Source organism: Ostrinia furnacalis, unplaced genomic scaffold (genome assembly GCF_004193835.3).
Source record: "Ostrinia furnacalis isolate ACB-3 unplaced genomic scaffold, ASM419383v2 OfSCF4768, whole genome shotgun sequence".
NCBI lineage: Eukaryota > Metazoa > Arthropoda > Insecta > Lepidoptera > Crambidae > Ostrinia > Ostrinia furnacalis.
This window is the reverse complement of record NW_021135007.1, coordinates 88,984-115,009: the sequence shown is the minus strand read 5'-3', so window position 1 is coordinate 115,009 and position 26,026 is coordinate 88,984. Positions and strand designations below refer to the sequence as shown.

The window sequence follows — 26,026 nt, the reverse complement described above, 5'->3', positions numbered from 1 at the left end:
CATACTCCTTGACAAACTACGTAATCGCCCCATACAACTTGACTTTCCCAAATGTTGCCAACTGCCCGAAAAATGCATTTGAAAAATCGAAAATATAAAACTTTTTACAAAATGGCCGCCCGCTCAGCCGCCATCTTGATTTTCCATGATTTCGGATTTTTCCCATAGTCTGGGTCGTATAACCGACCAAACCCTATTTTCAGATTTTCCCTGCCATATCTCCTTCTGTCCGTCCTTAACTTTAAAGACACCCATGTCGAAAAAAATACTTTTCCGCGTAGCTCCCAGTGTTGCCAGGTGATCGAGATGAAAATGGTCAAATGTCATTTGCACAACTCCTTTGCAGGAGGCGTCATCCAAATTTTCGACCGGAAGTCGTTATTTCTACTTTCGACATTTTTGGACCAAATCTCCTAAGGTATGGCAACACTGGAGAAATTTCTTCACCCAAGCGAAACCTCTTGACAAGACACACAACCGCCTCATACAACTCGACTTTCCAAAGTGTTGCCAACTACTCGAAAAATGCATTCTAAAATTTCGAAATTTTCAACTTTTTACAAAATGGCCGCCCGCTCAGCCGCCATCTTGATTTTCTGACATTTCGGATTTTTCCCATAATCTGGGTCGTATATCCGACCAAACGTCATTTTTATTTTTTTTCTGCCATTATTCTTTCTGTCCGTCACTAACTTTAAAGACACCCATGTCGCAAAAAATACTTTTCCCCATAACTTTCAGTGTTGCCAGACTTTTTTCATAAAAATGCTGAAATGTCATTCGGGTCCCCAAATGTCACCAGACTGCATTCCAAGTTTATGGAATTTTTGGAAATTTCCATTTTCTACTATCCGGGGCCGTGGTGGAAAATTTTCTTCCAAAATGGTAGTTTTTTCCGATTCATGGCAACACTCGAATAACAGACCAACAATCGCCCCGAACATTGTACCCCACTCCGGTGTCGCCATCTACCGGAAAATTGCTGTCAAAGTTTAGAAATTTTTTGATCGCAACAAAATGGCCGACGGCTCAGCCGCCATCTTGTTTTTCGATAATCTGTGAATGTGGCCTTGAAGCAGACTATATACGTCACAAAAACTCAAAAGAAGTTTTAAAAAAAAATGGCGCACCTCGGAATGACACCTCCTTAAAATCACCTCGAAATCGCATTTTCAATCCAAGATGGCGGCGCGGCCATTTTGTTTTTCCATTTTTTTCTCACATTTTTTAACTCATCTTGGCAACCCTAATAAACTCCCAAAAAGGAAAAAATTCAGGATGAAAAACAAAAAAGTTGTTGTCTCAAAAAATGCCGCCATTTTGTTTTTTGGTTCAAAAAATGTAAAAAACCTGGGTGTCAAAAAATCTTGTAAAAAACAAACACCAACAATTTTACCCCTTTCCCCTCTAAACACCCCAAAAATACCCCTGATCAGTGAGTGAGTCAGTGAGTAGGAATCGAGCTTTATATAATATAGATATACTACACATGCATTAATTATAAAAGATGTAGTAAAAATAAATGCTTACAGGCTTTTTTAGCCTACACCGTGAATAAAAATAATCAATATGAACAATAAAAGCAAGTTTTTTTTCTCATAAGAACAAGTGGGCAGTTAAAATCTGTTATGTTTTTTAAAGAAAAAAAATACTGTACTTTTAATTTAACTTTGCAGAACTGCAGACTAGCAATAAAACTTACAGAAGTTGATTTCATCAAGCTGTCACCACTGTGTAAATCTTGCAAAAGTTGGCTTGCCACAGCTATTTATACAGTGGTAAACAGCTTGCGAGTTTTATTGCTAAATCCCGGTCTGTGAGCACGTAGAATTTTGTCCATTGACCCCAAGCTACCCATCCTTATCGTTCGCGCGTAATTGTGTTGCTGTCGCGGTCGCACACTCACTGCGGGCGCCCGTCGCACAGTCGCGACAGCAATATAATTACGCTCGAGCGATAACGATGGGTAGCTTGGGGTCATTGGACGAAATTCTACGTGCTCACAGACCGGGCTTTAGTCTAATAAACCTCTCTTGAAATTCGTTCTCGTATTTTTTCTAGGCCTACAGATGCATGTACGTGGTGCTCATCATGGCGATATTCTGGGTGTTGGAGCTGCTGCCTCTGCCGGTCACCTCCATGCTGCCGATCGTCCTCTTCCCCACCATGGGAATACTGAACTCGGACCAGACCTGTGCTGCTTATATGAAGGTAATTTCAACCACAGGAGCAGGACATAAAGGGTCTCCCAGAATGGGTAAATCAAACTGCTAGGCGAGGTAGCTTTACTAATGTACTATCCCTAAAAATATGAAAAAAGAAATAAAGCGCATAAAGAAACAAAAAAAAAGTGAAAATAAATCAGCTTTGCCTAAGTATCTGACTATAATTGCTGTGTTAGGAGTTTATTTGTACTTTTTCTAACTAATATTAATTGTACATGATCGCTTTGTTTATTTGTAAACAAACTTTTGAAAATAATGACTAGATTTCGAGTTTAGACACTTTATTTAAACAAAAATTCCGAACTCAATTTTTTTTTTCATATTTTTTAAGGATAGTACATTAGTAGAGCTACCTCCCCTAGCAGTTTGATTCACCCATTCTGGGACACCCTGTATAGGCTTCCCCCAATGATTTCCATATGATGGGATATTGTTACTCTTTCACGCAAAAAAGAAGTTTAGAAGCCACGATAGCCGAACTAAAAAAAAGCTATTGAATGAATTTGAACGAAAACTGCAGTATCAAATATAACATATTGCCACAATTTCCACACAAATTGTAATAATCGAAAAGGAATTTGACATCAAATATTGTTTACTACCCATGGTACAAGTTTTGCTTAGTTTGGTACTAGAGGCGCATTGTAAAATACCCAAGGATATTTATTTAAATGTGTTTTTGAGACTTTAATGTTGATTCCATTATTTAAAAACTAGATTTCATTACAGAATCAACCTTTTTGTTTGAACACATACCAAAGAAACACCTTGTATAAAGCCCGGTCTGTGAGCACGTAGAATTTTGTCCAATGACCCCAAGCTACCGATCCTTATCGCTCGCGCGTAATTATGTTGCTGTCGCGCTCGCACACTCACTGCGGGCGCCCGTCGCACATTCGCGACAGCAATATAATTACGCGCGAGCGATAAGGATGGGTAGCTTGGGGTCATTGGACGAAATTCTACGTGCTCGGCGGCCAGACTATAGTATAATTTGATCTGTTTTGTATCTTTTTATGCAGTAAATAACTTTGATTTTGTATTCGCAGGAGACAAACATGATGTTCATGGGCGGGCTTATGATAGCGGCTGGCGTCCAGCATTCCAAGCTTCCGAAGCGAGTGGCGCTGTGGACTGTCCAGGTGGTGGGCTGCTCGCATAGGAGGTTCGTTTTCTTTAACCCTTTATAAGAAAAAAAAGTGGGAATATAGTTCCCACCTCTCGTTCCCACCGCTGCAACTCCCGTGTAGCCAGGATCTACAGCTTGACCGCCAATAAAAACCCAACCAATGGAGGTTAAGTTATACGGCAGTGGGAATATATTTCCCACCATGTTTTGAACTTTATTCCCTTCTATTAAGGTCCTAAAATACTGAAATATTTGGACTTGTTATATAAAAAAGGGAACGGGGAAAATATTATAAACAACTTAGTATACCTTCACTGAGAAACACAAATTTCCTGCAAACCTAGATATTACGATAATACCTACCAGGAGTGTCACAGTCCTGACACTCCTGGCATGTGACGTCATGTGAAAGCTTTATGATTTTCAATGTGGTGCCCCTTACAAATCATGTATTTTCAAAACTAAATAAATCGACGTCGGACTATGGGTTTTTGCCACTGGATTTTGAACTTTACTGAAATGAAACAAGTTTAAGAAATATTTTTCTCTACACTCTCTAAAGAGTCCCAATTTTTCTCATTGCAAGCTAAACATCGGTATCATGTTCACGACGATGTTCGATGTGGGTTTTTGCCACTGAGTTTTGAACTTTATTATGCAATAATAACCTCTATTACTTTGATGGTAGGGTCGGAAATCGTGTAATTTAAAAAATACTTAGCGAGAAATACGCGGTGCGTGTAATACACGACTACGTATTATGCAATAATAACCTCTATTACTTTGATGGTAGGGTCGGAAATCGTGTAATTTAAAAAATACTAAGTGGATCAAGTATTTTAAAAATTGGAATAGGTGCCACTTAGTACTGTAAAATACCTAGTGTGTGGACCTGTTCTAGTAAATACGTCTCATCTCTAGCTTGTATTGCCATACAAATAGTATGGGAGAGTTTCGTTTTGACAGTTTTAAAAAGTACGTCAATTGATTGGTTGTGTCAACACGTCTATTTATAAATAACGTGACCTTTGGCGTGAGTTAAAGTCCCAACAGAAGCAGTAAATTTTCTCATAAATAATCATAATTCATAACGTCTCCCAGGGCGCCAATTCCCAGCAACATAACCATCTGCTACTACCTGAGCATCGCCTACGCTTCGACACTCGGCGGCTGCGGCACTTTAGTGGGAACCGCCACTAACTCCGCCTTCAAGGGGATATTTGATTCGTAAGTATATTGTATTGTTTAAAAAATTCCATCATCATCATCATCATCATCATCTCAGTCATAGGACGTCCACTGCTGAACATAGGCCTCCCCCAATGCTTTCCATGTTCAACATCACGAAACTTGTCCATTGGTGAACGGTCAAGTGGTAGGAGGACTATCGCGTTTGCAATCACTAAATAGGTGCCTTTGCAGCTTCGTCGAGTAAATGGCGCCAACTGGTATAATATAAAAAAACCGTAATTGGATGCCTAGGGCCTAGGCATCCAAAAGCTGGCATCCAATTTATATGCCTAGGCCAAGACTTGGCCGACTATTGAAATTTAGATTAGAGAGTAAATTAGTGGTTATTAAACCTGATGGCTGACTTCCTAATCTTTATGATTTTTGTTGTGGAATTGTGTAAAGCAATCGTAATCATTTGACAGTTCATAACGTACGATTATTCTGTCAAACACTTTGTATAACTGACTTTACCGTACGTTATGAACTGTCAAATGATTACGATTGCTTTACACAATTCCACCTCTGATGGCTGACTTCTTAGGTCCAGAACAGACGGTGAAACGAAACTGCAACGAAACTGCAACTGCTAGTTACTTTTGAGTTGCATCTAAGTTTCTGCCATAGCGTCCGTTGAGAGACCACACATGACGCGACCAGTTTGAAACTTTCAGTTTCAGNTAAATATACAACAATCATGTTAATTAATACTTATGAAATAGTAAGTTGAATAATGTATCTTTTATTATATACCATGGACATTAGCAAAAACAAAAGAAAACTAGGTGTAAAATGGGATTGAAAAAAACTGGTCCAAATTAGCGGACTCTCCCTTATAAGCTGTATGTTTTCCTAATAAAGAAAATAAAATAAAAAATAACGTGACGTCACCGTCTCCCAGGGCGCCCATTCCCAGCAACATAACCATCTGTTACTACCTGAGCATCGCCTACGCTTCGACGCTCGGCGGCTGCGGCACTTTAGTGGGAACCGCCACTAACTCCGCCTTCAAGGGGATATTTGATTCGTAAGTATATTATGTTGTATTGTTTAAAAATTTTACTTACTTCAAAATTGTTTATCAAGCTATGTGTTCATTAGGCAACATTTGTTGATAAACACTGTTTATAAACAGTCCATAAACATAGGTGATGAAACATTGTTTCTGATACATGTTGCCGTGCTCCCCGCTATGAGTGTGGACGGCCAAGATTCAGAAACCTGTGTTTATGGTAAACTTGTTTCACACTAGTCATAAACAGTTTGTCAACAAATGTTGCCTAATGAATACATGGCTTAAGATTAATGCTTCAACCACACCAATGCGTGCAGATCGCCATCGCTGGCGCGATCATAGGGAAATGACAGGTCGTCAACTGTCATGGGTCACGCGACCTGTCATTGGCCTTTGATCGCGCCGGCGATGGCGATCTGCACGCATTGGTGTGGTTGAAGCTTATGGCAATATTGAAAAAAAAACTCATTTATATTTGCGAGTGCCATACATTAAAAACCGACATCCAATTTATATGCCTAGGCCAAGATTTGGCCGACCATTGAAATTTAGTTTAGAGGGTAAGGCGATTATCACACTGCGCCGCGGTCCGCATGATTTCATATAAAAAATCCCGCGCGCAGACGCGTTGTCAGTCTTGTCAGTGTGTTGTGCCGTGTGTGTTTTCTATACAAACTGAGGTACTTGCATACAATGATTAAATCTGTCGTCCCGCGTACCGCGGCGGAGCGCGGCGCAGTGTGATAACCCGCCTTAGTGGTTATTAAACCTGACTTCTTAGGCCCAGAACAGACGGTGAAACGCAACTGCAACGAAACTGCAACTGCTTTGAGTTGCATCTAAGTTTCTGCCATAGCGTCCGTTGAGAGACCACACATGACGCAACCAGTTTGAAACTTTTAGTTTCAANAGTTTCAGTTTCATTCATCAGAATCATCAGAAAGTTGCAGTTTCGTTGCAGTTGCGTTTCACCGTCTGTTCTGGGCCTTAATCTTTGTTTTTTGTTGATGATGCTCTAATAACATGTTTTTCTTCCCCAGCGAGTTCCCTGAATACGGTCCATCAGTGAACTTCTTCTGGTTCATGGCGTACAGCACTCCGCCCATGCTGATCATGCAGCTTCTGGTCTGGGTCGCGCTACAGGTCACTTTTATGGGCATGTTCAGGTAATGACCCTTATGCAGGCGGAATATGGGTGGTTTTGCAATAACGCCTGGCTAGCCACCACCATCTTACCTAAGTCTGTCGCCATAACAACAATGTTAACAGCATTGTTGTGTTCCGGCAGTTAGAGGTAAGATAGCCAGTTCCTCCGTGGTTGAGGATTCCGGGTGAAGCTCGCTTCCACCTTCGGCCTGATCGTCACTTACCATCAGGTGAGATACAGGCCAAGAGCTTCCTCGTTGTTTATAAAAAAGAAACACGCATTATAGGCTGCTTAACGAAACTTGAGGCGAACACATATTGACACTGATGTAATATTCAAATACAGAACACAGATCAACGGGACTTATCCAACCACACTTTCCCAACTAAAACTCCTGTATAGCCAGGATCTACAGCTTGCCCTCCCTTCATGGGCATGTTCAGGGAATAATATACCTTGTGCTGTTGGAATTGGAGTGGTTTTGCAACCACCGTCTGTCGGACGAGAACAGATCCTTGGGCAGTCGCTAGGAGGGACTGTGATACTCAAGTGAGAAGTGTGAAGTCAGTCTCACAGTTTCCCTCCACTTATGGTGGCTAGCGAGTGACGGAGCACGAAACTTTGGTGCTAAGTGCGGGGACCCTGCTTAAAAAATATACACTTGACGTTATGAGTATTCAGATATTATTGGTTAGTTGTGTGTATAGAAGTTATTGACTAGCATCTGCTCAGATATTAATGAAGTAACGAATCTTCAGATATTAATGGTAGCTTGTAGTGTATAAGGCCTGGTCCGTGAGCACGTAGAATTTTGTCCAATGACCCCAAGCTACCCATCCTTATCGCTCGCGCGTAATTATATTGCTGTCGCGACTGTGCGACGGGCGCCCGCAGTGAGTGTGCGAGCGTAACAGCAAAATAATTACGCGCGAGCGATAAGGAAGGGTAGTTTGGGGTCATTGGACAAAATTCTACGTGCTCACGGACCAGGCTTTAGAACTTATTGACATTTTAAAATGTTCAGAAGTATTTGGTCACTTTGTCTGCTCCAATATATCTGACGGCGACTGTACACAATCTTTATTCGACTGCATTTTTTCATTCCTATTTTTATTTATATTTTCTCATACTCTCCGCACAGGCCAAACAGCGAAGCGGCCAAGAAAGTGGCGCTAGCGTCGTCAGGCTCCTCCACCACCATGAAGGTCATCAAGGAGCAGTACAGGAACCTGGGACCCATCACCTTCCACGAGAGGGTGAGTTCACACTTGCTGATTAAGTGCCTGATAGTTTATCGGGAACTTATCTGTCAGATAAACTTCGATTGTTAGGTTTACGGCATGTTTCAATGCTTGCTGATAAAGTCCCATGTTAGTCTATCAGACTTATGCCCGTTTTCACCATCAATCCCTAATTTTTAAGTGACCCCTATGACATCAAAATTCCTGTTATTTGTTACCATAGGTCACTTAAAAATTAGGGCTTGATGATGAAAACGGGCATTATTGTCAGATAAACTACACCTGTAGGCATAGGAAATACAATTAGGTTTAAGACATGTTTCAACACTTGATGATAAAGTCCTGGTTAGTGTATCCGGAACTTATCTGACAGATAAACCATAACTGTAGGTTTAATTTTCACTTTATTGCTTACTTACTTTATTGATAAAGTCCATGATAGTTTATCAGAAACTTATCTGTCAGATAAACTAAAACTTATTTAGTGTTTAATTAACTGCTTGTCCTCAGTCGTCCGGTCTGCTGTTCATCTTCGCTGTGTTCCTGTACATCTTCAGAAAACCAGGATTCATGCGGGGCTGGGCTGACGTCATGACGGACTTGTAAGAACCATCATTTTATTCTGTTGTTCTGGCCCCTACCGTGGTTAAATTCCTCGACGAAAAGAAATGAATTAAAAATAAACACAGTAATGCGATTCCATACTCAAAGAAAAGAAGATTTCTTAAAATGTAATTTGACCAATCATGTATCTTACCATTATTGTATGCTCATGCGGCGGAACATAGCTGATCTATCATACAAAAGACAATGCCGGAAATTGGCGTCTTTTTTTTTCGCGCGGCCATCAACCAAACCTTGTTTTTTGATTACAAAATAGTATAATAAACCAAACTTACTATGACATGTATACCTCTAAACTCAGTCTGAACTGAGTTACGAGCATTAGATAAACACAATTTGAATTTAAATTTGAATTTGATGACGCCAAAAGCGCTCTGTAAATATGTCAAGCCAAAAAAATTGTGACAATTTATGATTACTTGTTTTGTGGGAGATCTTGCATGCGAACGTTTATTTATGGATAGATGATGACTGGTGTCATTGTAGGTAGACCTTATGAACGAAGGTTTTTAAAGCCCGGTCTGTGAGCACGTAGAATTTTGTCCATTGACCCCAAGTTACCCATCCTTATCGCTCGCGCGAATTAATATTGCTGTCGCGACTGTGCGACGGGCGGCCGCAGTGAGTGTGCGAGCGCGACAGCAACATAATTATGCGCGAGCGATAAGGATGGGTAGCTTGGGGTCATTGGACAAAATTCTACGTGCTCACAGACCAGACCATAGATGTAGAATATTCTCTAAAATATTCTGTTCTGTTCTCCTCAGGAAAGTAAAGGACGGTGTGACATCAATGTTCATAGTGGTGCTGATGTTCATCATTCCCATGTCCATGGACTTCATGAAGTTCTTCTGGTCTTCTAGCTCTTGTAAGTATTTCATGGAACTGTTTTCACTGTACACATACAGTGTGAGTCACGTTAAAGTGTACATATGAAAATAGATGAAACTAGACCTATTTTTATCGACAAAAAAGAGGTCAAAAAATTTTTGAGATTTTTTTTAAATTTTTTATAGTTTTTTTTTTCTTCCAATTACTTATTGTAAAGAAAACGTAATAACTTTTAAACTAAGCGGTATATCCTGATAAAATAAAAACAGTAATAATGCTAAATAACAGGCGATACTAAAAAAATACATAAAATACACAAAAAAAGCCAACAAATAATAAAAAATGATACTTTTTGAAAAAAACCTGCTTAAAAATTCGTGTTTTTTTGGTTATTTGATAAATTTCTCCAAAAAATGCCCCTATAACCGGTAGTTTTTATTACTTTGTATTGTTCTCTATCGTATTATCTTTGTAAAACCAAAAATCGCATGTCCCTATCCCTATCACAACATTTGCCATGATCGTTTGAACAAAGGCCTGCCACAACATTATTCTCCGCTACAGGTAGAGACAATTTTAATTTTAACTAAAATGCTTATTTTACTTCTAAATCTTTTGTTTTTATTTGAAATCTAACTTGTCTTTATCAAAATTACAAATATAGAGCCATCTTCAGTTTTGTTGTTAACGAATCGTTGAATGGCGCGCCCGGAGAGGCTTAGTTCAAACGATCATTGCAAACGTTGTGATAGGGATAGAGACATGCGATTTTTGGTTTTGCGAAGGTTATACGATAGAAAATAATACAAAGTAATAAAAACCACCAGTTATAGGGGCATTTTTGGAGAAATTTATCAAATAACCAAAAAAACACGAATTTTTAAGCAGATTTTTTTCAAAAAGTATCATTTTGTATTATTTGTTGGCCTTTTTTGTGTATTTTATGTATTTTTTTAGTATTGCCTGCTATTTAGCATTATTACTGTTTTTATTTTATCAGGATATACCGCTTAGTTTAAAAGTTATTACGTTTTCTTTACAATAAGTAATTGGAAGAAAAAAAATTCTATAAAAAATTTAAAAAAAATCTCAAAAAATTTTTGACCTGTTTTTTGTCGATAAAAATAGGTCTAGTTTCATCTATTTTCATATGTACACTTTAACGTGACTCACACTGTATAGGGTGTTTTTTTTAGAGGTATAGAACTTTAAAATGAAATAAAATACATAAAACTATATTTTATTCACATGGTATTGGTTTTGTTTAAAAGGTATTCTAATGCCATTTATGCTTCAAAATGATTTCGGGCCTAAGAGTGCTATGGTTGGCTCAAATGTAGCGTAATCGAGATGTCTAATTTTCAATTTCTTTTTCGAGCAACTGGGGCCATACATTGGCAATAACGCGACAAATCTTGGCATTGATTTCCGTAGTTTATCTGCGTAGTAGTGGACTTCACATATCCCCAGAGAAAATAATCCAAAGGTGTGAGATCACCCGATTGTGGAGGAAAATTCAAAGATCCATCGCGTGAAATTATGCGCTCATCGAATGTTTCCCGCAATAAATTGAATGTGTCGCGTGCTGGTTGGATGGTAACACCATCTTGTTGAAACCATAGCTCTGCCACATTAATATCATTCATCTGAGGAATGAAAAGTTAAGAAAATTACGTCGACCGTAATATGGACGTTTGTATGGAAAACTGAACCATGATTTTTAAAATACATTTTTGCACAATATGCAAACGTTGTTCTGAAGTAATTCTATTTAATTATGAAATGGAAAAACATACTGTCCACAACTGTACCACCAACTATCAAATATAATATCACTAGAAACAGTGTAACCAATTTAAAGTTGTATACCTCTAAAAAAACACCCGTTAGTTTTGTTATGTCTTATTTTTTAAAATGGCGAGAGGGGTACAATATTATCAAGGTGTCAAGATCGTTTCATCCACAAAGACGCGCTACACAAATTTTTGGTCTCGGTCGCGCTGGATGCGGGGAGTTTGATCCGAGCAATCCGAGCGGCATTATTGTAGTTTGCGTATACACTCGTGGCTAATATAGCGTGTAGGTACCGATAACATTCAAACATTAGCGGAATAATGTTGGGGCACGTCTTCATGGATGAAACGATCTATAAATTGAGAAGTGATCTTATTTTCAGAACTAGTATAAAGTATATTTAGAATAGGAATATTATTTGTGCCTTGGGCTTATTTTATAATCAGCTTTTGCCTGCAGCTTCAATTACAGAAGACTACCTCGCGTATATACCTTTTGTTTTCAAGACTTGATCCTAATTTTATTTGTGCTAGAAATTTGAGATATTTACATTGTGTTTACAAACATTTGTTTCAGACGAAGAGTTGGCAGCGTCTAAGCCATCCCCTGGTATTGTTACTTGGGCGATTCTGAAGGACAAAGTCCCATGGGGACTTCTCTTCTTGTTGGGTAAGTTAAAAGTACATTGAAAACTATTACAGAACTATCATAATCATCATTTCATGTAATCTCCATTGCAGAAGCCCGACTCTCTCCAACTTACTATAGGCAAAAAGAGGATTTGTCGCCTCTTTCTTACGACATCTATATCTATACTTATAATAAATCTGTAGAGAGGTCAATTCTGTAAATGAAATATATTTTCAAAATAACTATCAGGGGGTGATTAGTGATCGATACTGATGCCAAAAATGCAATCAGTAAAATTTTTGTCTGTCTGTCTGTCCGTCTGTATGTTCCTTATAGAAACAAAAACTACTCGACGGATTTTAACGAAACTTGGTACAATTATTCTTCATACTCCTGGGCAGATTATAGTATACTTAGGAATTCCCACGGGAACAGGAATTAGCGGGAAAATCCTTTTGTATGAAAAATCTAAACTGCTTAAGTTAGACGCTTGAAATTTGGTATGTAGGTACCTTAGTAAACTTAAAGCTTAGTTACAACAAGGAATTCCCGAAATTCCCACGGGAACGGGAATTCTCGGAAAAATCCTCTTGTATGAAAAATCTAAACCGCTTAAGTTAGACGCTTGAAATTTCGCATGCAGATACCTTAGTAAACTTAAAGCTTAGTTACAACAGGATATTGCAAAATTCCCACGGGAATGGGAGTTAGCGGGAAAAAACATTTGTATGAAAAAATCTAAACCGCGTAAGATAGATGAAGGGGGTAAAACGGGATCCACGCGTACGAAGTCGCGGGCGGCCGCTAGTCCACAATAAGAGTGGGAGTGGTCCTATTCTACTCTGTCGGTGTTTAAAACGTGGAAATCCTTGAGGGAGATCTTTGTACAGCAGTGGAATCCTTAGCCTGATATGATGAATTTTAAAATATTATTAAAATACGTTCTCCTATAAATGCCATATTATTATGACGTCAGCGTCAAACGTTCAGCGTCAAATATAAAGTAAGCATTGTGACGCGGCTTACGGCGTTTATAACACAGCCTTTTTGTGCCCTTAAATTTTTTATTATGTTATTTAACTGTAATTAAAACAATATTTTTCTATGCAATTTGAATAAGTATATTTTTGTAAACACTTGTAAAACGGGGTAAAACCATATCGATTCATTTTTTATAATAAACAAAAAACATTTGTAAAAGCTCAAGTCCCCAAAAGACAGGATTACCTAGTTCGGGGACTACTAGTAAGGCTAAGAACTCACGGCGCGATTTTCACGGCGGTGGTTGTGGAAATGCGGTTTTATTTAAAAACTCACGGGAGCGGTTATTTGCGCGGTTATTCTAAGAACTGACGGTGCGATTTGAAATCTCGCCGCGTACTAAGTAACTGGTACAAAATGGGCGGTTTTCGCGCGGGTGAAAACCGCCGAGCGGGACCCGATTACAACCACGCCCGCTGCGGGCGAAAACCGCGTCGTGAGTTGTGCATTAGTTTTTACATAAGTACATTTATCTGCATTCTACAGAAGCTACGGGCCCGCAACCGCCGCGGGCGCGTGTGAAAATCGCGCCATGAGTTCTTAGGCTTAGTCATCATAAAACTGATAATACTAAGTGTATTTTTCTGTGAAATAAATTTATTTATTATTTCAGGCGGAGGCTTCGCCCTAGCCGAGGGCAGCAAGGCCACCGGCCTGTCCTCCATGATCGGTAGCTCCCTCCACGGCCTCCATGGTCTACCGCATTCCTTAGTACTGCTGGTGGTTGTCCTGGTGACGCAGTTCATCACGGAGTTCACGTCTAATGTGGCCATCGCTAATCTGATACTGCCCGTGTTGGCTAATATGGTGAGTCTACATTTTATTTATCCTACACCACGAAATAATAGTAAGTACTACGTACAGAAAGTTTTCTTCGCGAAGATATTTAAAAAGATGTCTTCTAAAGCCCGGTCTGCGAGCACGTAGAATTTTGTCCAATGACCCCAAGCTACCCATCCTTATCGCGCGTGAGTAATTATGTTGCTGTCGCGCTCGCACACTCACTGCGGGCGCCCGTCGCACAGTCGCGACAGCACTACAAAATTCTACGTGCTGTTTCTAGGCTGTCACAGGACTATAGCTCTTAACGCCTTGTAATAACGCCCACAGTCGCGCGCACTAGACATGGACCCGCGCTACCTGATGGTGCCGGCCACGCTGGCCTGCTCCATGGCCTTCCACATGCCCATGGGAATGCCGCCCAACGCTATCGTGGCTAGTGTAGTACACAGCCCATATAGCTGGGCATAGAACTATAACTCTTAAAACGTTTGCATAACGCCCACAATCGCGCGCGCTTTACGTAATGAGCGTAACAGCTAGTCCTTTGGTTTAGCTGTCACAGGACTATAGCTCTTAACTCGTTGTCATTGCGCCCACAATCACGCGCGCTGATAGAAAGAGACAACGGTCCCTCCTGTCCTATTCCAACTATGATCTAGCTGTCACAGGACTATAGCTCTTAATGCCTTGTCATAACGCCCACAGTCGCGCGCGCTTAATATGATAACGCCAGCTAGTTTTAAAAAAAGATATCAACTGTTGTTTCTAGGCTGTCACAGGACTATAGCTCTTAATCCCTTGCCATAACGCCCACAGTCGCGCGCTTAATATGGTAGCGCCATCTAGTTTTTAAAAAAGAGATCAACTGTTGTTACTAGACGGTCCCTCGTAGTTTATTCCAGCCGAGTCATAGGACTATAGCTCTTAACACGTTCGTCTTGCGCTCACAGTCGTGCGCACTGAACAAACACCGTTGTATTCAGCTATTACAAGACCTTAGCTCTTTATCCCTTGTCATAACGCCCATAGTCGCGCGCGCTTAATATGGTAACTGCATCTAGTTTTTAAAAAAGAGATCAACTGTTGTTTCTAGGCAGTCACGGGACTATAGCTCTTATTCCCTTGCCATACCGCCCACAGTCGCGCGCTCTTAATATGGTAACGCCATCTAGTTTTTTAAAAAAGAGATCAACTGTTGTTACTAGACGGTCCCTCGTAGTTTATTCCAGCCGAGTCTATAGCTCTTAACACGTTCGCATTGCGCTCATAGTCATGCGCACTGAACAAAGACCGATCCATTCAGCTGTTACAGGACTATAGTTCTTAATGCCTTGTCATAACGCCCACAGTCGCGCGCACTAGACATGGACCCGCGCTACCTGATGGTGCCTGCCACGCTGGCCTGCTCCATGGCCTTCCACATGCCCGTGGGAACGCCGCCCAACGCTATCGTGGCTGGAGTGGCACACATCCCTACCGCTAGGATGGTAAGTCAGAATATTTACTTAGAAAACATTATTTTGAACTTTATTGCCTTGTGTTTAGATCTAATAAAAAAATCTGAAAACCCCTTCAAAATTAGTTCAGCCAAATGCGAGATAATCGTCGCGATAAAATCAGGGTTGCAATATCTTACTTTAACTTTATTAAACGTCAAAAGTCTGTAAAACTCAATATAAAACACTGGTTAAAGTCATAGTTACGGTTACAGTTAAGGTGATGCAACGCAGCCTTTTGTGTAAAAACACTAACAAATTAATAACAATCAAGTTGATATTAATCTTGATTGTATTAATTTGTTATTTTCAATTTTAATTCAGACTCAGAGATTTTGTTTAATTCAGACTTCGTAATGTGTGAAATTAAACTGTATCTCCATACAATAGGTTCGGGAATTCTTTATAAGGGTGTCCCAAAATTATGATGATATTTGGATTATTTTTTGAGACATTATTGTAGCCAGCATTTTTTTTCTAAATTGCAGTACTAACAAAAGTTTTCTCCACAGGCTGTCGGAGGTATCGGCCCGAAAATCATCACTACCCTCATCGTATGGGGCGCTTACCCCACATGGGGATCTTACATATTCCAGCCCCTCCAAAACGCTTCCAACGCCACAGCCTTGGCCAGTGTTGCCAACGCTACATCATTAGTTGCGAACGATACAATCGCAAATACTNTACAACCGCGCCCGCTGCGGGCGAAAACCGCGTCGTGAGTTGTGCATTAGTTTTTACATAAGTACACATCTGCATTCTACAGAAGCTACGGGCCCGCAACCGCCGCGGGCGCGTGTGAAAATCGCGCCATGAGTTCTTAGGGTTAGTCATCATAAAACTGATAATACTAAGTGTATTTTTCTGTGAAATAAATTTATTCATTATTTCAGGCGGAGGCTTCGCCCTAGCCGAGGGCAGCAAGGCTACCGGCCTGTCGTCCATGATCGGTAGCTCCCTCCACGGCCTCCACGGTCTACCGCATTCCTTAGTACTGCTGGTGGTTGTCCTGGTGACCCAGTTCATCACGGAGTTCACGTCTAATGTGGCCATCGCTAATCTGATACTGCCCGTGTTGGCTAATATGGTGAGTCTACATTTTATTTATCCTACACCACGAAATAATAGTAAGTACTACGTACAGAAAGTTTTCTTCGCGAAGGTATTTAAAAAGATGTCTTCTAAAGCCCGGTCTGCGAGCACGTAGAATTTTGTCCAATGACCCCAAGCTACCCATCCTTATCGCGCGCGCGTAATTGTTGCTGTCGCGCTCGCACACTCACTGCGGGCGCCCGTCGCACAGTCGCGACAGCACTAAAAAATTCTACGTGCTGTTTCTAGGCTGTCACAGGACTATAGCTCTTAATGCCTTGTCATAACGCCCACAGTCGCGCGCACTAGACATGGACCCGCGCTACCTGATGGTGCCGGCCACGCTGGCCTGCTCCATGGCCTTCTAGTTTACCTAGCTAGCTGTCAGAGAACTATAGTTCTTAACCCCTTGCTATTGCGCCTATAATTGCATGCGCTGGACAGAAACCGAGAATGGTCTTTCCTTCTGACTTATCCTAGCCGTGTATCTGTTGAGCCGTCACAGGATTCTAGCTCTTAACACCATGTCAAAACACCCACAGTCGCGCGCGCTTAATATGGTAACGCCATCTAGTTTTTAAAAAAGAGATCAACTGTTGTTACTAGACGGTCCCTCGTAGTTTATTCCAGCTGAGTCATAGGACTATATGGCTATATAGCTCTTAAAAAATAGCTCTTAACACGTTCGCATTGCGCTTACAGTTGTGCGCACTGAACAAAGACCGTTGCATTCAGCTATTACAAGACTTTAGCTCTTAATCCCTTGTCATAACGCCCACAGTCGCGAGCGCTTCATATGGTGACGCCATCTAGTTTTATAAGAGATCAACTGATGTTTCTCGGCTGTCACAGGACTATAGCTCTTAATGCCTTGTCATAACGCCCACAGTCGCGCGCTTAAAATGGTAGCGCCATCTAGTTTTAAAAAAAGATATCAACTGTTGTTAATAGACGGTCCCTCGTAGTTCATTCCAGCCGAGTCTATATTAACTGTCACATGACTATAGCTCTTATAACGTTCGCATTACGCCCACAATCGCGCGCGCTTGACGTAATGAGCGTAACAGCTTTGGTTTAGATGTCACAGGACTATAATTCTTAACCCGTTGTCATTGCGCCCACAGTCACGCGCGCTGGTTAGAAAGAGACAACAGTTCCTCCTGTCCTATTCCAACTATGTTTATATATAGTTGTCACAGGACTATAGCTCTTAACGCCTTGTAATAACGCCCACAGTCGCGCGCACTAGACATGGACCCGCGCTACCTGATGGTGCCTGCCACGCTGGCCTGCTCCATGGCCTTCCACATGCCCGTGGGAACGCCGCCCAACGCTATCGTGGCTGGAGTGGCGCACATCCCTACTGCTAGGATGGTAAGTCATAATATTAACTTTGAAAACATTATTTTGAACTTTATTGCCTTGTGTTTAGATCTAATAAAAACTTTTCTGAAGACCACTTCAAAATTAGTTCAGCCAAATGCGAGATTATTCGTCGCGATAAAATCCGGGTTGCAACATCTTACTTAAACTTTATTAAACGTCAAAAGTCTGTAAAACTCAATATAAAAACACTGGTTAAAGTCATAGTTACGGTTACAGTTAAGGTGATGCAACTCAGCCTTTTGTGTAAAAACACTAACAAATTAATAACAATCAAGTTGATATTAATCTTCAGACTTCGTAATGTGTGAAATTAAACTGTATCTCCATATAATAGGTTCGGGAATTCTTTATAAGGGTGTCCCAAAATTATGATGATATTTGGATTATTTTTTGAGACATTATTGTAGCCAGCATTTTTTTTCTAAATTGCAGTAGTAACAAAAGTTTTCTCCACAGGCTGTCGGAGGTATCGGCCCGAAAATCATCACCACACTCATCGTATGGGGCGCTTACCCCACATGGGGATCTTACATATTCCAGCCCCTCCAAAACGCTTCCAACGCCACAGCCTTGGCCAGTGTTGCCAACGCTACATCATTAGTTGCGAACGATACAATCGCAAATACTACCTTCAAACCGCTGCTTCTTCAAGAATTGGCTCTCAACTGCAGCGCTACCTTGGGTTCTTTGACCAAAAACGGAAGATTCAGGTGTGACGTTTCAAACGACATCGGAAACAGCACAGCACTAGCGTCGATAGCGAAAGGTATCTTCTCATGTGACTATATTAGTAAGCGTTAAACGCCAATAGGTCAATCTAGGTAATCCGCCATTTTGTGCTCGCCACTGTGATTTTGAAACTGAAGTTTTTTGAGGATGTGCTCCTCTAATGTAGATATACTTACCTACTTGTATTCACAAGTAAACTAAAAATGCAGGCAACATTAGTGAGTTGCCAGTACCAAAATAACTGGGTGTCGCCATTTCAACTGTCAGTTTGACAGCTAAGGAACATAATCTGTATTTATTCGCAATAATCCTGCCATTATAAAGCATTTGCAACGTAATGGTCAGTGTTTCGGTGTACAGTGCTGATGGAATTGAATCTAGTTAGTGCCATAAATTAGAACAATTAATATGCACAAATATATTTGAAAAATATTGATAACTATAAAACTTTATATAAAATCGCAGCATATTTGTATAGTAGTTTCTATCAACGATTTAAAATAATATATTTTATATAAATAAACTATGTATTACAGTTTATAATATCGAAACATGGGCCCTACAAAGCATTTAATATACCTACATAATATATTTCACTGAAAAGGCATCCCACCATCTTTTCAGTGATATATTTTACCAAATAATTATATGTATAAGTTATATATTGCATATAAATATAGCGGGAAAGCGGGTGTGGCTTAATAATAAACAAATATATATTATAACTAATAATATGTAAATTAATTGTAGTGTTTATTAAAGTATAATTATATTTTCGTTATGATAGTTTTTGTTCTAAAAATATTTTGTCTACTTATTATGTTATGTTTAAAATTTTATTACAAAAGTATAAAAATATCAGAATCCAAAAAACTATGGATACCTATTACTTCCAAAATTTATTCATGTCACAAAATTGAGAAAAATAATCTAAGCAAACATTGATATATTTAAAGATTGCTGTATTATATTGCTAAGCTATTAAGTGTATAAGGTTTCATAATTTCAATTTGCAGAATATGGTTCCATACCAATTTCTTAAGTTGTTGGTACGTATTAATTTATTTGGGTATGCGAGAGAACAGTGATATTTTTTCTGTTATTTATATAACTTGCATAAGTGTTTCGTATATTTATATTTCTGGGCTGTTTGTGGAATTTAAATTTTGTTCATTGGTATGAATGCCACCAGTTGTAAACCCAGTAACAGTTAAAAGGAAACATTTTACCAAAGAAAACGATATTTTTTATTATAGAATTTGTAAAATTTATATGAACGAACCAGAAATGTAAAGAATGCGTAAAATCAAAACAAAATACACTACAAGCAACAGATTTTTATTTCAATGTGTGCAAAACTGTAATTTATCTATGGAATGAAAGATTCGCTTGAATGTATTGAAAGTTGTGGATTGTGATTTTAGAAGTCGAGATGGTATAATACTGTATGGGTTTTTGTTAGTCCAGTAGTTTAAAATGGTGTAGTTTACCATGACAGTGTGCCTTAAAACTTGGTGATGATATTTCATTTTAGCAATCTGTATAATTATATTTTTTAGTTTTTGTGTCTACTGAAAATTATACATTTTGAACTTATGATTATCTGAAAACAGCACTCATATTTTTTTAATATATTATGATACAAATGCCCATATATAAGTTATATAAATCGTGTATAAGTAAATCATAGATGGGAAGTGCAAATTAGATTTAATGACATAAAGAACACTAATAATGATTTCATGGTGAAGATGCTATTAATTTTTGTCAAAATAGAAAAATACACGTACCTCACGACACATTGAACACAGTATCCGATTTGGACTGGTAGAAAAGACTGGTGTACAAAATATTTTATTGGTCAATAGCCAAACAAAATGTTTAATACAACAAACAATTTAATAAACTGTATTAAATTCTTAGATAGAAACCGAACCTTATATTTCGAAGAAATTCTAATTCATATATTTTTACTATTTACTCATATTATTGAGTAGTTTTTGGGCGTAGTTAGATGGGTTTTATAAATGCTACTATTGTTTGATATATTTATGTATTTTTATATTAGTATTGGACGTTTGAATCTCTTAGCTATGCCTAAATGTAGTAAAATGATATTCCTATATTGTTGTATAGAAATGTATGGAAACTAGTATTATGTTGTTTGTGACGAGAAATAATGTGCCTCGTGTGTCCTTATAGGTAATAATTTCTTAAGCCTTATATTTACTTAGGGACTTTATAACATCCTGTAGCCAGAACTAACGAGCGACATATAACATAGCAGATATTTACACTTCTCTAGACGTAATTGTCTGCTAGTAGTGTTACTTACCTTAATTTTAAAAATGTAACAAATCACAAATATCATTTCGCCAGTAGAGCGAGATTACATAAAGTTAAAATATATAAATGTGGTGCCCGAGGTTGTGAAAGTGCGTTATTTTTTGTCATAAATATGTTAGTGTACATGCTCATTTTGTAAATAGCGGAATGGAGAATTGTATTGTTAGTTGTTATTTTAATAAAAAATGTTCAAATAATTATAGTTTTATTTTTTAATGGTAACACCACAGAATAATAATAAGTACAACACTTCGTGTTAATACGCCAGGGCCCTACTAAGGGCTAGGATCAAGGGCTCATTTAGACGTTTTAATTTATTCAGATCATGAATAATGAATGCATTTTGGTTTTACTCCTGAAACAATAAAGTAAATAAAACGATCTCGAAATTAGACTACTTTTATTATCAAAATGTATGTATTCAGCCCACTCTGGGCGAAGGTGGATATCGGTCCATATAGCTTTAGACCACACAGCCACGGTAAACCAGCATACTGCTACCGCGATCACGGACGGACCGACACCAGCTGACATCTGCCAATAAAATAGTGTAATTTTGTATTGTAGTACTTATTTAAATTGAAACAAGTTTCATATTTGCATTTTCAGAAAAATTTTGGACGATGTAAAAGAAGGTTCAGACCAGATTTACCTATAATTTAACCACCTCCCTAAATCATTTAAATAACAAAGTTATTCACTTAGCTTAAGGAAAGTCCTTACCATCTTCCAGGGAGGTATAGCTACATAAGCAGCCACCATGGCGTTGACTGGCGATCCCGTGACGAGGTGGAAAGAGAGAGAACAGGACAAAGTGGCTGCCAGCATCAGGTAGTGTGGATTAACTGAACTGGCTACACTCTGTAGGAAAGGTATTGATGTAGATTTAATATGTCGGGTAAATAAAGTAAAGACGAACAGAACATGATTTCCAGTAGTTACCAGTCTAGCAATAGCCGGAAGCAGACAGTACACAGAGCACGAGTTGCTTGCGAACTCGCTTAAAACCTTGCAGAAGGAGATGACCAGCAAAGCCAGAACTGGTGCAGGCCAGTTGATAGCGAACATCAGCATGTTTCCAAACTCATCGGTCATACGGGATTCTTTCAAAGCCTCAAAGCAACTGCAACTACTTGCTGAGGATATACAGAGTAGTTATGGACTTAGCTAAGTGCTTAAAGGATCCACTGTTAAATAATTTAGTTGCGATAAAATAAGCTTCTCTTTTTGGTCAATCGATACAGGAATAAGCTGTGATTTATAGGTAGGAGAAGACTACTTAGAGGTTCTCAAATTTTTTCAGGAACTTACCAATAATAAATAAAACACACCAGCTAACATTATTTTGCACCATCTTCCAAGTTAGACATGATCTAGCTGGTAACATTGGCAATGGTTCATTACCTGTGAAATTTTAAGTTTTATTAATGTGGCAGTTCTGTTAACAGGACTAGACTACAAAAAAAATTAAATATTTACCCCGTTTCTTGAAAAACTTTATAAAACTTAAGTTCGTGGGTAATACAAATAAAAGAATAACACAGAACATTGACGGCGCAGAAGTTTTCAAATGGCTGAAAACAGTGAATATGCTGATAAGTACGACTATTTTTTTTACTTTAATAATGTTACTTTAATTATTTTACTTACCTATGAGATTGTGTATAATTATTAAAGTGCGCTGAATTAAATGCGGACTGAAGGATACATGTTAATAAAATTATTGCACCAACTATCTGAAATAAAGTAAGATTGTGATAGCCAATTAGGAATCAAATACATAGGTATCTTTTTTAACATGTTCCAAAAATTACTACATCAAGATGTAGTAGATTTTTAAAGACACAACTTTAACGGCAGGCTATGACTCGAAATGTGTTTAAAAGCTACATACTGCTTCATGAAAATGTATCTTCCCAAGTTGTTGATACTGCATCTTTAGAAGTGTACTAATGTATTCTGCTTCTTCTTCTGACATCCCTATTTCTAATGCTATATCGCTTCTTGCCCTGAAAAAGAATATCCATAAAAAGTATGATTTATACGTACTTACTTTGCCGACTACCTACGATCCGTCGCTTTTATTTAATGGTAAAGTAAACGCTCATAAGAATTAAATTTGCCCTCAGCGGGATTCAAACCAACAACTGTAGTTTTACCTGAACATGCCTAGGAAATAGAAGTTCATCCACATGTATAAAAGAGCCTCCATAAGCAAGACTGCTGGTAAATTGAGTAGGAATAAATGAGGAAATTCTATCTTCGGGCTTGATGGAAACAGACTGTATGAGAGAAAATGAAGTTAATCAGAAGGAAGAATTGTTTTTTATTATATTGGGGCCCAAGGCAAACCAGTACCTTTCACAATACAACTTAAAGATTTGATTTGTTTGACTCCCAGCGATTGTTGCTATGCTTCCTAAAATAAAATAAACCAAATTAAAAAAAAAAAAACTTTATGAAACTAATGCAATATGCAGACATTTTTTCGTCATACCAATGGAAGATGAATAGGCAATTCCTAGAAAATAAAACACAGTGAAATCGGTCGGTTTAGGACTTCTGAAAATAATTGAAATTTAAAAATTGAATTTTACAACAATTATTATGGACATTCAACATTTTATTTTTAATAAACTTACCTACTTCAGTTCATAATGTTTTCCGTTTGTTTTCCCTATTGCATGGTGCATCTCCAGTATTCCCATCTAGGAACAAGATTTTCTATAGGTCAGATAACCGACAGGAATTTTTATATTAGTTTGAGATGAGATGAGCCCCACAGGCCCACACTACTACCCTTAGTGCGGCCCTGACCAAAAATATAAAGTTATTTTAATAAATATTATTTACCTTCTCCAATTCAACAAGAACAGCTTTTACTAAGGGCATCATGAGTCCACATGCAATAATATCTGATATCCACATTGCAAGGAACATGCAACTGAAGAATAGTATGAAACTCAACCTAAAAAGGCGGGAAATTCATTATCTGTCAAGTTTAAATTATGTGCCAAAATTAGGGTTACCAGGAATAAATATCAAATGGAAATAGTAGATTTTCAATTAACGATTCGTACCTGTAATGGGAACATCCAAACACCATCATTAATTTGATGGCGGCTCTTCTATTTAGTTTACTTTCTTCAATTCCTACAGTAATCATCATTATGCTTATGCAGTCCAAGAGCTCACTTCTTATGAAAATCTGCAGTAGGTATTTAATTAAACTATTTTTATGTGTTTGTAAAGAAAGAGTTACCTAACTCAAGCATATTAATTGCCTTGAAAACTTACTTGATTTAAATATTCACTATCTGTTAATCCTGTACCTAAGAGCGTGTATAATGTGATAGGCATTAAAGAAATGACACCTGGATGAATTGTATCAGTAATCCAATAAATGGCACATACTAGAAATATGTAAAAACACTTGTAAGCCTGAAAATGAAGCAATATTGATTGCCTTCACATGACTTGTTTGTTGACTCTATTTTTAATTACTTACTGAAGAATGTAATTGACTTACATTTGTGTTAGCTAATACGTAAACAGGTAATAACAATATCGGTGTTGTAAGAAGAACACATAATCTCCAATATAATCTGCAGAAGAGCTTTAAACGAACCCTCTTGGTTAATATTACTAGGTTTGTATCCCTGAAAATAATTTAAGAAATAATAATCTGGGATATTTAGACTCCCAGTTAGTTGTTCTTATTGAAATGTAGTACTAACGAATCGGATTCCATATTATTATTACTGCATTCAAAAGTATATTTATATGGACATTTAATGAAACTACATACATCAATAATATTTTAATTTTTGATTGTTGATCTAGTTGGTTTGTGTGATATAGATAGAATTGAACACTTATTACGACCTTAATCTACACGATTACACCATTCTACATTAAAAAACATCCCTTTAAAATTGTGTTCCATTACCAATGAATTAAACAAAACCAAAATCTGTACTAATGCTGCTCTTCAATCATATCTTCAATTCATGCATGGATAAAATATGTCGTAAATGTAGTAATTATATTGCTTTTAATGTAGCAACACTTTACATTTCCGGTCGCTGGCAAAATCACTTGTGTCCATGTTCATAATCTATAAAAAGTTCAAAGTTTGACATCTTTGTTTAAATTTTTTAGTTGTCATTTTGTTGTTACCGCGAATGGTTGTACAACATTTTCAATTAAAAACTCAACATTTAATTTACGTATTCCAAGATATTAATCGTTAAAAATGCCTGTCGAGTTAGAATACGATTATGCAGCGGCTACATCGGCTATGGATACATTTTCGCAAGATGATATCAATTATTTGAAGCAGTGGACTCAAAATTTAGACAAATCAAAATATGTGCCGAAAGATTTGACTGATAAACAATTGGTGTTATTTTATAATGCTTGTTATGGGGATTTAGAGAGGACAAAAACTTGTGTGGAGAAGTATTATTCGTGCAGAAAGAACTCTCCAGAGTTCTTTGACAACAGAAAAGTGAATTCACCTGAAATGGCACCAATCGTGGAGGCATTGTAAGTATCTGTTTTCTTAATATTTTCCGTGTTGCATCTAGGTTTTTTGTTTCAATACTGCATAGTATTGTGTGCAGAGATTGTGACGCAATAGACGCACCTAGACTAACGTAAATAGATTAGCATTTAAATAGCACCTTAGCACTAAAATTCGATTTAGGTGACATTAAAAGGCTTGAAGTAAACAAACTGGCTTTTTATAAACACAGCATCATGTGGACTGTGTTGTAATAAAGGTAATCTATTCTTGAAAAAACAAGTAAAGGTTTTAAAACAGCAATTTACTATTACCTGTAACAGCTATTTTTATTCACCTACACACATCACTCATTTCATTTTACCCAAATCCATGCCTATTAGCATTACAAATTATTTCATCAGCAGATATTGCCATGAAAGTCGTCTTAAAACGCAATTCACATCATAAATTTACATAGTTTAAAAAACATAAAATGCACAGAATTTATTACAATATGGTCCTTATTTGCAGAGGTCATGATTTTACTTGATAATCTCTATTGTTCTGTAGCTTATTAATATCAATGTTGCATATTTATTATACCTACAACATGTTGAATATTTTATTACAGTAGTATTGCTAGTAGTTGGTCAAGTAATAGCCATATTAACACATCGATGGACAATAATGTCCATGGGCGTTCAGGTAGTAAATAATGATACAATAGACTTCATAGTTTTTTACTTCTTTTATTGTTAAATAATTAATGATTCCTGAAAT

The 26,026-nt window shown here is 38.0% G+C and overlaps 3 protein-coding genes across 3 annotated transcripts in view; 2 read left to right on the top strand and 1 right to left on the bottom strand.

The window, feature by feature from the left end:
- Positions 1-2,061: 2,061 nt before the first annotated feature.
- Positions 2,062-20,903, top strand: Indy (tricarboxylate transporter protein I'm not dead yet; the record flags this gene model as incomplete). Its single annotated transcript, XM_028314514.1, has 14 exons — positions 2,062-2,211; positions 3,275-3,394; positions 4,393-4,412; positions 4,456-4,581; positions 5,486-5,611; positions 6,640-6,765; positions 7,888-8,002; positions 8,498-8,589; positions 9,379-9,479; positions 11,813-11,905; positions 13,521-13,714; positions 15,040-15,177; positions 15,699-15,864; positions 18,287-20,903. Coding segments are annotated over 14 exons (1,746 nt in total), but the record flags the coding sequence as incomplete, so codon positions are not given.
- Positions 20,904-21,062: 159 nt separating this feature from the next.
- On the bottom strand, positions 21,063-24,938 carry LOC114359968 (protein I'm not dead yet-like). Its single transcript, XM_028314513.1, has 17 exons — positions 24,919-24,938; positions 24,269-24,398; positions 24,037-24,180; positions 23,820-23,947; positions 23,593-23,707; positions 23,386-23,447; positions 23,237-23,301; positions 23,098-23,158; positions 22,899-23,021; positions 22,634-22,748; positions 22,390-22,475; positions 22,219-22,331; positions 22,047-22,143; positions 21,682-21,871; positions 21,463-21,600; positions 21,138-21,273; positions 21,063-21,094 (listed from the first exon to the last, which is right to left on the bottom strand). Exons 1-17 carry the CDS (start codon positions 24,936-24,938, stop codon positions 21,063-21,065), a joined length of 1,755 nt encoding a protein of 584 aa, XP_028170314.1.
- The window catches only part of LOC114359965 (alpha-tocopherol transfer protein-like), a 38,454-nt gene continuing 37,329 nt past the window's right edge, over positions 24,902-26,026 (top strand). Inside the window, exon 1 of the mRNA XM_028314509.1 lies at positions 24,902-25,287. Within this exon, the coding sequence (XP_028170310.1) occupies positions 24,995-25,287 (293 nt within the window). The 5' untranslated portion in view covers positions 24,902-24,994. The remainder of the gene's footprint in view (positions 25,288-26,026) is intronic.

Excerpts from the sequence above, each read along its gene's own strand:
- LOC114359968 (XM_028314513.1), bottom strand. The coding sequence starts at position 24,938 with ATGTTGTACAACCATTCGCG. Across the intron at positions 23,708-23,819 it reads TTTGGATGTTCCCATTACAG|GTTGAGTTTCATACTATTCT; the intron begins GTACGAATCGTT and ends CCGCCTTTTTAG. Across the intron at positions 23,159-23,236 it reads TGCCTATTCATCTTCCATTG|GAAGCATAGCAACAATCGCT; the intron begins GTATGACGAAAA and ends ATTTTATTTTAG.